At 37.8% G+C, this 14438-nt stretch overlaps 1 protein-coding gene across 7 annotated transcripts in view; it reads left to right on the top strand.

Annotated features, from left to right (window-relative positions):
* reln (reelin) overlaps positions 1–14438 on the top strand; it is a 156547-nt gene that overhangs the window by 52461 nt on the left and 89648 nt on the right. For all 7 annotated transcript variants that reach the window (XM_044125997.1, XM_044125996.1, XM_044125992.1 and 4 more), the window contains exon 3: positions 4173–4311. In XM_044125997.1, the coding sequence (XP_043981932.1) occupies positions 4173–4311 (139 nt within the window). The remainder of the gene's footprint in view (positions 1–4172; positions 4312–14438) is intronic.

The following is a 14438-nucleotide window of genomic DNA, read 5'->3' as shown; positions in this document are numbered from 1 at the left end:
TCCAGCTGATGCAACCCAGGTGCTGATATGCATGTAGAGGGTTTTGCAACAGATTTTATTTTACAGTTGCAAAACAGCTTATGCATTTCTCTGCTTATTCTCTGGACAGCACCAGGAATGTTGGAGGTTTTTCTCCAGTCCAAGTTCACTAAACCTTGTTGCTCCTCTGGACAGTTGGGATTTGGATCACGCTGAATAATTTGGATTTCTTCCTGCTCTTCTTCTAAACTCTCTGCTCTCAAACATGAAAGGAGAGAGGGACTGTTATTTGCATTTTTATGTCTTGGTATATTTTTCATGTGGGAATAGAAATTCGATGAGCAGAGTCAAGTCCCAGTGCTGCTGTGTCCTGAAGTGCATCATGCTGCCTTTTCATCTTCACCTCTGCCTAATCGCTCCCTGCTTCCCCGAAACCAGACCTTTAGCTTACTTCTCTGAAGAACTTCTGAAATGTGCATTTTGCTCTCTGTTTTATGTTTTTCCTTTTGCATTTTCATAATTTTTTTCAAAAGTGTAATAATTTCCATCTCCTTTCATTGACTCAACAGCCACATTGGTGCTTTTTAATCACTCGATATACTGTAAAAAATAAAATATTGCCAAGTAATTTTGGTCTAGTTTCAAGTGCAAATATTTTAGTTTACCTGAAATAAGACAAAAATAACTGACAAGTAAACTTTAAGCAAAATATAGGAGCTTGTTTTAAGTCAATAATCCTTAATATTGGTGAAAAATTACTTGTTCCACAAACAGATTATTTCACTTATCACAAAACATTTTTTCCCATGATAAAGGTACATAATTTGCCAGTAGATGTAGTACTTAATCAATGTTAAGGAATTAATGACTTAAACTAAGCTCTTGTTCTTGTTGAAAATTGTCCAAGTTTACCTTGAAATAAGATAAAACTAAGACATTTGCACAAGAAACTACACCAAAAATATTTAATAAGATTTTGTGTTTTTGCAGTGTACTTACGTTCTCTGATCTGTATTACAACAGTTGGCCATTTGCAGATAACAAAACATTAGCTGTGTTTCCATTACAAATGTGTGCAAAACTGTGTTGATATTCCGCTAATGAAAAAACCCCAAACAATCAAATGTGAATAAGTTTGTTCATGTGATATGTCATTTAAAAAACATGCCGTGCCATAATTCTCTTCCACTTCCTGTTAGGGGTGCACCAATTTATTGGCCGGCCGATTTCTCTGTGCCAATTCCCTTAATTTTGGGAGATTGGTGATCGGCAGATTTTTACATGTGAAGCCGATCTTATCCACCGATCTTATCTAGCTTGGCAAAGGTCTAAGAATCCATCACTGTGCTCTCTCTCTCTATCTCTCCTATAAGAAAGGTTTGATTGACAGACCGACCCACCAAGTTATGTCAACGCGTTTACAATTAACAATAGTTGCCTCACTGTTGTCAACTCAACAACCTTCTTGCTATTTTGAGCAACATTTCAGACCAAAAACTTGGTATCGGCCAAAATCGGAATCCGCAGGATAAGCTTTTTAAAAGATTGGTAATCGGCAATCGGCCAGAAAACTGCAATTGGTGCACCCCACTTCCTGTTGTCTTCTGTCGTTTCCATCAGTAGTTATACCCGATTTTTCATCACTTGACTCGTGTTGTCCAAAAAAATTGTTTCCATGGCAATTTTGTGAAATATACTAATTTTGATAAAGCTAAAAAACTTTTAGCAAAAACATTTAATCATAAATGTGAGTTTTAGAGAAATTGGCGTGTTTCTGTCAAGCAAATTTATTTTTCCAATTCCAATTTGAGCAATCACACAGTCAATGAAAATGCAGCTATTGCTGAAAAGTTCCATGCAAGTCAGTTTTATTTAAATTGTACCGAGACATAAGCGGTAGAAACTAGCCAAAAAATATCTGTTAAGATTTGGTGTTTTTGCAGTTCAGTACATTCCAATGTTGTAAAACACCTTAAATGTAAAACTTCTCTTTTAGGGATGCTTCAGTCAGATGATGCAAGTATCTCACACAGGTGACATGGCAGGTTTTGACCTGCGTTTCTGTATAATTCATTTATTAGGTCTTGGATTGTCTGTACTGCATATGTGGAAAATTCAGCACTTCCAGTTCAGCTTCCAAGGCTGACTTCACTCTAATAAAGATCCTTTAACCCTTGTTTGAATGTTTATGTGTTGGGTTATGCCTACGATAAATTGCAACCATTAAGCCGAGAGGTTGAAGGCAAGGTGAATGGAGAACAGCCGCACTATTAGTGGGTGATTACATCTGATTCTGTCATTACACTCCACCACCTCGTTAGCATGGTTAAAGGCAGCTTTTGCTCTCTACCTCATAAATCTGACACATTAGGACCACACACTGCATCTACACATGTCCTGTTAAAAGGTTATAAATGTTATTGTGTCGCTAATTTTTCATTTTGACTTGCAGTTGAAAATTCAATAGAAATCGTAATTAATACATGGTGCGCAACGTACAAACATGTTTGTTTGCCAACAGCAATGATATCCAGGTCTGTTTGTGTCATGGCACACAAGCACAAGCACGAGATTTAAAGCAATGGAATTAACAAGCACATATTCACACACTAACACACTGCTAACATTAGGAGTGTTTATAAATGCTCAACCGAGAGGTCAGTTTTATTCCTGCCAAAAGGGGCTGTAAATATTTCTGCTTCAGAAAATTAGTTTTCAGACACACACTCACACCATCAGTGCATATTGATCTGCACATTGATTCTAAGGATATTAAAGCTTTGGTGGTATTAATCACAACTGATTACATTTTCAGTGAAGTGAGATTTTATTAAGAAGACAAAGTTCTGCAGCTTTCAGCGTACAAAGGCCTTGCAAAATTATTGACACCCTTTGCACTTATCATGTTAAACCCCTTAAATTTGATTTGGTTTTATAGAGTTTTATGTGAATAAAGCAAAGTAGCAAATAATTGCTATACTGCAGAGTAACATCTTTAGCTGCACACTGCAAAAACACAAAATCTCACAAGGTCTTTTGTCTAGTTTCTAGTGAAAATATCTTAGTATTGAAATAAGAAAAAACTAAAAACCTTTCAGTACAATAAAGGAGCTTGTTTTAAGTCAATAATATTGATGAAGAAGTGCTAGTTTTGTCTCACAATAAGGAAATATTGCAAATCAAAATGTCTTGTTCCAACATCCAACCTGACCGAACTTGAACTTTGCTGCTAAAAAGAACAATTTGTGCAAAGCTGTTAGCAACATCCACAAAGAGGCGAGAGACGTGCGGCTATAATTGCAATGAAATGTTTCCCTGCAGAGCATTGCCCCACAGCAACATGTCACACTTTTCAGGATTTTATTTAAAGAAATGTTTTTTAAAAATGTTTTTTTCCGTATACTTAAAGGCTCTGCTTTGTTTGTGTATCACATGAGATCCTAATAACCTGCACCAACGATGAAAATGTAAAAAAGTTTAAGAACTTTTTCAAAGTACTGTTTCTTTCTACATCAGAAACCCTAAGCTGCTAGATAAGCTTATGTTGTTTGCATAGGACCGAAGTATGCTGACTATTTGAATAATAAAAAAAAAGTTTTTCAGTTTGAGAAATATATTCTTGAGTTGTTTATGTGACTGCTGCTGCACAGCTTTGGTGTCTCGTTTAGGGACGGTAAATTATTCAGCCGTTCAGGATGTCTGAAGATTGATTGATGCGTTTGCTGGTGTCCTGGTCTTGCCCTTTGCCATAAAAAGGAAAGATTGTGTGACATGATGTCCTTCCAACTATGCAATTATAGCCAAACCAGGATGCACGTTAATAAGAGCGGCGCTACAGAGCGACGCCTCACTGGAAAGTGTAAAGATGCATTTTGAGGAAAAGAGAGGGAGAGATGGAGCGTGGAAGCAAAGAGAAGAGACAGTGAATGTAAAAAAAAAAAAAAAAAAAGATGAAAAACAAACTTGTGTGGTGAAAAATATCAGTTGAATATCATCACTGATGGGTGGAAAAGCAAAGTAAATACAAAGAAATGGGGTTTATTGGGTATTTAAAACTAACCAAATATTATCGAAGTGTTTAAATTTCATACATGGGGTTTATTTAGTTTGTACAGTCGGTTAACTTCATCTCCTATGAATCTCCTTGTTGCTCTTTCCGTTAATCTCTATTCTTCTTCTCTGTTGTGATCCAGGTGTGATACCAGATCGCCAGTTTGCTGGAACCCAGTTCGTCTGCAGTGTTGTGGCCTCTCATGTCAGCCATCAGCCCTCCACCAGCTTCAGTTTCGTCTGGATCGCTCCGCCGCCGGGCACCGGCTGCGTCAATTTTCTGTAAGTCTGCTGTCAGATTCACACAAAGAAAAGAATAAAACAGAGAGAAAGTGGTGCAGATGGGTGGATTTGCTGGTAACTTTACAGCTGCTGCTCCAGACATGGAAGTTATAAACTTATTTGTTAATGAATTTAGGCTCCGTGCTAAACCAGAAAGGCTGAGAGCGGCTCATCAACTGCATTAAAGTTTGCTTTTCCTCATTAGGCCTCCCTGCATCTTGGTGTTTATATCCGGAAATGTTGCGCATGCACACGATGCTGGAGGGCAGAAGGACGATTCCTTTATATGTTGTCCATAGCTGCGCTTCCGCGGTAGAACAACTCCGTTAACTAAATGAAACCTGCAGATGTTTAGTAATTAGTTTAGTTCATTTAGAGGAAAAATAATTTAGAAAAACCGTTAAAGAAGAACTCAAAAACCTTTTTTTCTCACTCTCTGCGTCGGCTAAGCTATGTGAACTTGTTGCAATCCTTGTCGCAGGTTCTCAACAGGATTTAGATGTTGATCAGGCCTAATGTGCTTTGATCCAAATATTTCTATGTTAATTTTGGATCTATGTGCAACACTATAAAACATTTGAGCCGCTTTTAGTTGTGTCTACTATCGTTTACTCTTTAAATCAAATAAATTTATCCACTTTTAGATTTTGAACCTAAATGTAAGTTTGTGAAAGATAAACTTACGGCAGTAAGTTGTTAACTTTTTATTAATTTAGTCAAACCTCCAAGAGTTGAATAAACCAGAGTTTTTAGGTTAACACTTAAAAAAACTGAAATAGGAAAAAGACAGGAGTGGGAACTATTTCCCAGAATGCTTAGCGGCATGTTTTTGTCTCCTGAGATGGAAGTGCGTTATATTGATCTGACTATCAGATCACAAATTTTGTTCCTGCAGTTTGAAACAAGAATTTAAATTATTCTAAAGTAAAATAAGTATTTATTTTAACTTGATATTGTGAGTAAAATAATAGAGAAATGTGGCTCTTTAACTCAGTGAGGGCAGTTTGTTTTTCTTGCATATTGTGAAATAATTATTTGGTTTAAATTGCAGCATTAAGTTAAAACTCACAATTCAAGATGAATGAAGTTAAAAAACAATGTTTAGACAACTTGTCTCTTGTTGTTAAATCAACTTCATGAACTTTAATTTCTGAGTTAAAACCAAAACTATTTTCTTGTTTGACTTAAATTTCATTTTCAAGTTAAACCACCTGTAAATGTTTTACAGTGTACTTTTATGGTATCGAAATTAGCACTTATTCAATTCTGTAATTTTATCTTAAATTACAGAATTGTGGAATGCAAAACTAATAATTTATTCAGAAAACTGAAGTGTAAAAGTTTAATGTTCATCTTTATATTAGACGTTTGGGGCTCTGACCTCATTACTTTGTGTCCATCTGGCTCAACATGTCATGGATTGATGAGAACCGCCACCCAACTTAAACGTCTTTCTCTTTTTTTATTGAACCCATTACTGAAGACTCTTTACAACACTCAAAAACTGCTTGGTTAAATTCCTGAAATGTTTCAGCTAATTTTCAGACTGAGAATTTTATAGAGAACAATTCAACTTGACAGCTCTGCTAAATTAAAGCTGCCATTTAGACGAAATCCACCACAATAAATGGATTTACTGGCTTTTTCCCTCTGCCAACTCACACTTTTACTGTCAAGCTTGTGTCGGGTGCGGGTTGTGCTTTTGTCTGAGGACTTGTGTGTGCATGCATGTTGAAACCGCAAAACTGCTGATGACAGCTGGACAACTGTATGGCAATCGGAGTCCCTGCAGTTGACCTTATCAAAGTCAGTTCTTTGCACTCCAGCTGACTGGAAATGCTTCTCAAAAATACATGCAGGCATTCAAGCAGATATGATTACTGGACTCTGTTGTCTTCATCTTGCTTTCCAGAGTGACTTTCTTGTGTCTCATAGGTGGAATTCATCGTACATGTGGGTGTCTAACCAAAACGTGGGTCACTTTTAGTGTTGCAGAAAATATTCCAAGACTGAACTGTCAGTAGCTGTGTTTCCATTGACCGTAAAATTGTGCAAATTGTAATTACAAAAATAGAAACATGGCATTTCCGGATAAAGCCACACTTTTCAATAAAACATTTTTACGCTAGTGGTTTGTGAAGATCAACAACTGGATGTTGAAAAGACAAAGAAAACGACAGGAAGTAGTATGAGGAGGATGGCGCAGCATGTTTGTTTTAATGACATGCGAACAAACCGATTCACATTTGATTTTAATTGTGTTTCTTAACATTAGCTGAATATCGACAAAGTTTTGTACACACTTGTAATGGAAACACAGTTTTCTCTACTTTGATGAGAGAACTGTGACTCCTTCACTAATAAGCCTGCTTTCCATCCAATTGCAACACAAGTTTTGAGTGAATTTTAAGAAATGTCCCTAAAAAGAAAATGCAAATTAGTCCTGTTGCCATTAGGTGTGAGAATTTTATTGTATTGTTTTTCATTTATGGTGAAAAATGTCTTATAAGAATTTTGATTTACTGTTTATTTTGCATTGGCTGTTCTACTCCTAACTGCACTGTCTGAACAAATTAAATATGTATTTGATAAACTTGTGAAGCTCTTTGTGTATTTAAGTGAGCTCTACTGGTGCAGAGTTATCAAATAGATTTGTAATTCTGTACATTTATGTCTGTGTTTTGAAAAACAAGATACATTTTAAGTCAATTTGGATTGGTACCAGCCATTGCTAAACCCATTTCCTTCGACCTTATTTAAAGCGATCCTTCAAAATGCACGTAAAAAAACCGAGATGAAAACACGGTTATCTACAGTTTATGCATGACATCTGATTTGGTAAGTGTTTGCAAAATCTCATTTCACTTTCCTGCACATTATACTAAAAAAGTAATCAGTTTTATCATGCTTTGATTGATACAAAAAGTGTTTTCTGCAAGCCGAGCCAAGAAGTGTTTAAATTGAAGACGCAGACATGCTCTGTCCTTCAGAAGGCTGGAACCGGTCCACCACTGCATTAATATGGGCCCTGTGAGCAGTTTTATGGCCGATATTGTGGGATTGTCCCTGGTAACACATCACTTGCAGCTGAGTGATAGAGTGCAGTGATGTGGGCATCCAAAAGAATTAATTTTCTGGATGGCTGTAAATTGCCACCAAAAGAGAAGGTCAGGCCTTGGAGAACAGATTAGAAGAAGAAGAGATGGAGGAAGGTGGAGAGCACACATACATCCAAAAGTTATTGCTCTCCGGAAACCTCACTGAAACAATGTTGGACTCTTTCTGGGAAGTGTTTTACACTACTGTCACAGCTGAGGCAGACACTGAAACAAGCCAAAGCCTGTTTGCACCAGCTTCTGTTTGTTGGATTTCTGTGGCAGCCATACGATGTTGAATATCAACTCCATGCTTACAGTCATTGAATGTGAATGTGGTGGCAGGATACCTTAAACCAAAGGTTGTTTAATCCCGTCACCAGACTTGAGGTATTATGTCTGAAATTCTGAATGGAAAACAAACTGTCAACCTGGAAGTTGGTTGGATCTGGTGGTGGGGGAGGCTGACAGATAGTGGCTATTTTTTCAAATGAATGGTGCATTTTTGGAGTAAACCCGAAGCATTTGTAACCAACACTCTTTAAAGTAAACTTTTCCTGGTCATTTTTACTGTTAAATTAACCTAATTTTGTGGATTTTGATCAAAATGGCTGCTATTTTTCTTACACTGAGTTGCAGATGGGAATCTATTATGCCAAACTCATATCTCGCTCATTTTTGTACCTCTATTTGAGTTTCTATCGCTTCTAAAAACAACCTAAGCACTTAAAAACCCATCCAGCTGGTTTTGGCCAATAAGTTTATGTTTTTTGGTGTCTGGAAAAGGTTTCAAAAACCTTCCAAATGTAATGTCACAACTCGGCAGACACTGCGCCGTTAGCAACCCCAGGGAAGCCCAGTTCCGTTACCTAGCAACCCCAGGGAAGCCCAGTTCCGTTACCCCAGGGAAGCCCAGTTCCGTTACCTAGCAACCCCAGGGAAGCCCAGTTCCGTTACCTAGCAACCCCAGGGAAGCCCAGTTCCGTTACCCCAGGGAAGCCCAGTTCCGTTACCTAGCAACCCCAGGGAAGCCCAGTTCCGTTACCTAGCAACCCCAGGGAAGCCCAGTTCCGTTACCTAGCAACCCCAGGGAAGCCCAGTTCCGTTACCTAGCAACCCCAGGGAAGCCCAGTTCCGTTACCTAGCTACCCCAGGGAAGCCCAGTTCCGTTACCCCAGGGAAGCCCAGTTCCGTTACCTAGCAACCCCAGGGAAGCCCAGTTCCGTTACCTAGCAACCCCAGGGAAGCCCAGTTCCGTTACCTAGCTACCCCAGGGAAGCCCAGTTCCGTTACCCCAGGGAAGCCCAGTTCCGTTACCTAGCAACCCCAGGGAAGCCCAGTTCCGTTACCTAGCAACCCCAGGGAAGCCCAGTTCCGTTACCTAGCTACCCCAGGGAAGCCCAGTTCCGTTACCTAGCAACCCCAGGGAAGCCCAGTTCCGTTACCTAGCAACCCCAGGGAAGCCCAGTTCCGTTACCTAGCTACCCCAGGGAAGCCCAGTTCCGTTACCTAGTGACCTAAGCTGAGTTCCAGCACGTTTGATTAGCTGGTTTTAAAGCTGTATGAGCTTTTCAATGTTTAATGTATTCTTGTTGGTTGTAAGGTTGTATAATCGCACATCTGTTTGCAGCCATTTTCACATGTGAGTGTAAACATGGAGTTTGGAGGGCGTGGCCAACTGCAGCTTATTTGGATTTAAAGTCATTAGAAGCTCTAAAATAACAATCATTCTGAAAGTAAAAGGCAGAAATAACAGTCTGTTAATGATCTTGTGCAGAAAATGTAATGAACAAGTCTTTTATAGCCCATACATCTATTCTAGCCTGTTCAAAAAAACATAATAGGTCACCTTTAACCAAAAAAGGTTTACTGAAATTCATGTTTTAACAAGTTTGTCAATTAATTTGCATAATAAAGTTTGCAAATGTTCTGTGAATCCACTAGATTGAGTCTGACAAAATATCAGACATCTTTCTGTTTGTCATGAGACCTGACCTATCTTTCCCAGGGCTCCTAATTTACCCAGTTATTAGTCTGCTCCATTGATTTGTTTGTACTCAAGTCAATCAGTCGACTCTGTTTTATCATAAAGCCACTGCTTAATGACCTTTCATCCTTATTAAAGGTCCTCAAAGACCTCTGGCCGGAGGGCGCATGAAGGTTTACTGGAAATGTTAAGCCAGGAAAGAAATAATTGGCTGAAGATAACAAAATATTTGTCATGGATACAGATCAGTGAGGGAAAAATGTGGAAGATAAAACAAAAATCGGAATATTTTAATGTCCAATTTTAAAAAATATTTCAGATTTCAATTTATTAACTTATTCACGATTTCTTTACCTACAAATCAGTTATGTGCATCACTTGATTATGCACTCTTGTGTTCAAACATAGGGTCACATATTTACAAATTACTGAAATTCAAAGCATTTTCCAAGTTTGGAAAATTATTTAAAAGAAACTGTTTTCTCAGAATTTATTTCTAGTCCTGTTTTTTAAGTGTTGTAATTAACTGTTGTCCATCCATCCATTCATTTCTTCACAGTCATGATTTTTTGCAGATTAGGTATTAAAAGCCTGAAAGTAAACATTTATAGTCATAATTGCACAATTGTCTGAGTTTTACTTTATTGATGTTAGTGTAATAAAATAATAAACAAACTTCCAAACAAAGAAAATAATTTGAAGACAAAAGCAAGCAAAAGAAAATAACTTTAAGGTATATTTTTATGTTCAAAGGAGTGGGTATTTTTAAACCTTTCCCTCTTACATAAATAGCATCATCCAGTAAATTACTATTCAAGTTCATTTGGTTTTTTGAGGCTAAAAACAAAGAGTTCTAAGGATTTAATTCTGTAAAATTGCTAAATTTTGCCAATAGAAATGCATAGAGACCCTGCCTCAAGTTTTCCTCTGTATTTATATCGGGTTATTTCCCAGAGGAAAGGCTGTGACCCCTGTAATCATGTGCACACCCCAGTGTGCACACAGACTCAGGTGCACACACTTAGCTGTCCGGGATGCACCACTTCTCAAATCGATAATGCTACATATTGTCCTCATCACCAGAATTCCACATCCTCATTACCAAAAGGTCACTGTCCCACCTGCTGGGCTGATGATCATTTTAACAGTCTGAGATTAAATAGAAGGTTGAAATAAAAAAAAAAAATAAAAAGTAGCATAATGAACCAGCTTCCCCAGATGGACTGTATGCTGGTGTCGGATTATTTGTCCGTGATCAGCCCTGCTCAGTTTTGATGAAAACCAGACACGGCCGCTTGCTTGGAGTCATCTCTCGTTCGTTGACTCCAAGTAAATGTAGTTAATTCTTCCCAACATCCAGTCTGACCCAGATGATCTGTGACAGGCAGAGAAATCTTTGTCAAAGCATTAAGTTTCCTTGAGTTTGTATAAGACTTTCTGTTTTTACTTTTAAAGGGGCAGTATTATGTATTTATCATGCACAGAGTGACATTTTCTTACTGCATTGTTATAAAAATGCTATGTATATCAAATAAGACTTAAAAGAAATTTGACTTCATAATTTAATGCCTTGAAATTGGGCCTCTGTCTCTTTAAAAACTCCTGTTCTTTCTGAAACTCCGCCTTCAGGAAGTAATCTATTAACCCTTTGACAACGTTTTACCAGCGTTTCACCGAAAATTGTCACAGTTCCACCAGGTGTTTGCTAATTTCTGCAGGCTAGTCTGAAAGAGCCGAGTGATGGAGGAGAACTGCTCCGTGAGGCCAAAGCTTTTAAACTGCAGCTTTGAGGAGGAGCTGCACCTCAAAGGCGGGCCTAGGTCCAGCCAGGCATTTTGCACAGTTGAATGGTTGCCATGGCGATTAAAGGACTTCTCTAACATGCACTCCAGCTAGGTTTTTTGATGAGGGAATAAAATTATAACTTGATATAAGGATGAAAAAAAGCTGATTTTACATAACCTTTAAAATAAAAGTATTTCTTCTGATCACATTAAGCTGCTCACATCCCTGATTTTTCCTTAATCTCATATTCACCCCAAAGTAAGTAGCTACAGTTGTTTTCCTAATCTTTCCCATTATTACCTACTTGCAGCAGTCAAGGTCAATTGCTCTCGTCTTTAAGCTCCATACTGAGAGCAGTAACCATGTTTCTTCTGGCTGTATTTGGAGCAATAACTATCAATGACCCTGGGATAACAAGCAGGTAATTTGCCAAACAACTCCCAAATCCCTCTTCTGTGCAGCTTCATTAAATTTGCATGCTCTCTAAGAGCCCTTTTCCAATTAATTAATTCAAGGGTGGAGGGAGCGGATGATGGAGTCGCACAAACCAGAGATAGGTACACATTTTTGTGCATAAGGATGAAGAAAATCTTTAAACTGTATTGCATGAGAGCTGAAAATAAGATACTTTTCAGCTGAAATGTGATTTTTGTTTCTGCCCTGTGTTGTCCAGGTCAGTAGGGTCACAAACGCAGCTGGAGTCCTCAACGTTGGGGATAAATCAACCAATTAGGGTGTGTTATTTTAAAGGGAGAGGTCCAAATGCTCCAAATCAGCGTTGGCAACAGAGACCGCACCCCTCTGAAACTCCACCTATTTATCATAATTACAAAACGGGCTTAGTGGGCTGGAAGAGAAGATGAGCTTTTAATTGGGGTTCCAGGAGAATAGTGGCTTTTTTTCCTCTTACTAGGAAAGTGTGTGTTCTCTATCCTCACATGTTAGACACTCATCACCATCTTTCTTAGTTATTTCTTGACAGTAGGGTTGGATTTAAGAAATGCCTTAATTTAATGAGGTGTTGAAAGGATTCCCCAAAGATTGTGGTCCATTTGGGCACCAAGCAAATATCCCCCCAAGTGTGAACCATTGATGCAACTATGGCTGCAAACAATAATTATTTTAGTAATAGATTATTCTATCAATTAATCAATTAATCAATAAAAAAAAAATTGTGCCAAATTTTTCTATCTTGTTGAAAAAAAATAAATAAATTATGAGCCAAAAAGGTATTAAAAAAGCATCTTAGAGCCATTTTTATACAATATTAAAATTACATTAAAGGATGAAAATAAATGATTCAGTTCCCTTTTTAAATAAGGACATTAACATTTTATTGCCTAAATTGCAATAATAAAGCATTCATTTAATTAAGTAATCTTTGCATCAACCAATTATCAGTTGAATAGCGGAAAGTGCTATTTAGTTTTTTACATAATTTGAACCAGGTGAAGCTAAATCTGCCACTTGAGAAATTTTGGGTAAAATATATTTGAAGACCGTTTTTTTAATCTTAAATGCAAAATGTACATATGTTTTGTACAGTTTTTCCGTAAGTACCGCTCTGTGTGTTATTTCAGCAAATTACACTGTACACTCCTGGTTGAGATTAATCGATTTCTAAATTAGTTGGTTATTTCAGCAATCGATTAATCATGATTAAACCGATTAATCATTTGCAGGCCTAGATGCAAGTTAAATATTAGAGTAGAGAAAATTGCTGGCCTTGTTTGCTTTTGTGGTACATATAATTTATTCATTTATTCTTTCTTTTTAAGCAGCAGTTTATTTAACATGTATTTGCGGCTTAGGGTAAATCAGCAGTCTATATAATTTGTGCGTGTGGTTAGCAGGGAGCAGTCAAGCCGGTTTCCGGGGGATACTTACGGCCAACAGCAACATGTAATCTAACATAGATGACATGGATGGTAATTACCCACTCCCAGCCCTTTGGGGAACTCTGTGAGTGACAGCCTGTCCATCTGCATACATGTTACCGCCGCTCCTATATAGCTTAGAGTGTCCATGTGTGCGCCTGCTTTGCTTTTACTGGCTTGCCTCGCCACTTGACAGCAGATTGTGGTGTTTGACTGACAAGGCCATCAACCCTTCCCCCTTAAATCATTTTTTCCCTCTGACCAAATCCAAACCCTGCTGCCTTCTCTTCCTATCCACTCTCCATTCGCTCTGAAATTCCTTCATAATTATGAGTGTTTTGCTTATTTCCAATTCAACATTTTGACAGATGGGGCATGGGTGACATGTACAGCTCTGGAAAAAACCAAGAGCCCACTGCAATGAGCCCCTCCTGGCTATTCCACCAAATATTGATTTCTGAACTCTTCCTGAGTTAAAACATTAATATTGTTGTTTCTAAATGAATATGAACTTGTTTTCTTTCTATTATTTGCATTTCCCATTTTCTGCAAATAAATTCTAAAGTTTTACTTGGAATTTCCAAGACATGTTCATCAATATTAAGAAATTATTTACTTAAAACAAGCCTCTATGTCTACTTTACAAGCTACTTTGTTTTATTTCAAGTGTATTAAGATATTTGCACTAGAAACTAGACCAGGGGTGGGCAATCCTGATCCTTGGTGTGCTGCAACTCTTAGAGTCTCCCTGATCCAACACACTTGAATCCAACAGCTGAATCACCGCCTAAGTGAAGTCAATTTCTCCAGAGTCCTGCTAATGACCTCATTATTTGACTCAGGTGTGTTGAAGTAGAGATAAAAGTTGCAGGAGACCGACCCTCCAGGACCAGGAGTGCCCACCCCTGAACTACACCGAATGACTTGGTAAGATTTTGTGTTTTTGCACTGTGGTGCCACAAAAAACACAAGTTTGATTGTGTTCAAAGAGTCAGGTTCTTTGCAATCACAATGGGATTATATTACCAGACTATAAATAAAGGACAATCAAAAACGTTGTAAATTTTCACAAGTCTGTGACTGCAGTTGACCTGCAGTACATAAAAGGTTATATAAATATCTCAAAAAAATGAAGAGCTCACTGCACTGAACCCCATTGAAAACCTGCTGGTTATTCCACCACATATTGGTTTCTGAACTCTTCCTGAGTTAAAACATTAGTATTGTTGTTTCTAAATTAACATAAACTTGTTGTCTTTGCATTATTTGAGGTCTGAAAGCTCTGCATCTTTTTTGTTATTTTGACCATTTCTCATTTTCTGCTAATAAATACAAAATCTTTGCTTTGAATTTCAGAGACATGTTGTCAACAGTTCATAGAAT

The sequence above is a fragment of the Gambusia affinis genome, linkage group LG08 (genome assembly GCF_019740435.1).
Source record: "Gambusia affinis linkage group LG08, SWU_Gaff_1.0, whole genome shotgun sequence".
Classification (NCBI taxonomy): Eukaryota; Metazoa; Chordata; class Actinopteri; order Cyprinodontiformes; family Poeciliidae; genus Gambusia; species Gambusia affinis.
Note: the sequence above shows the minus strand (reverse complement) of the source record. Positions and strands in the feature narration are given on the sequence as shown.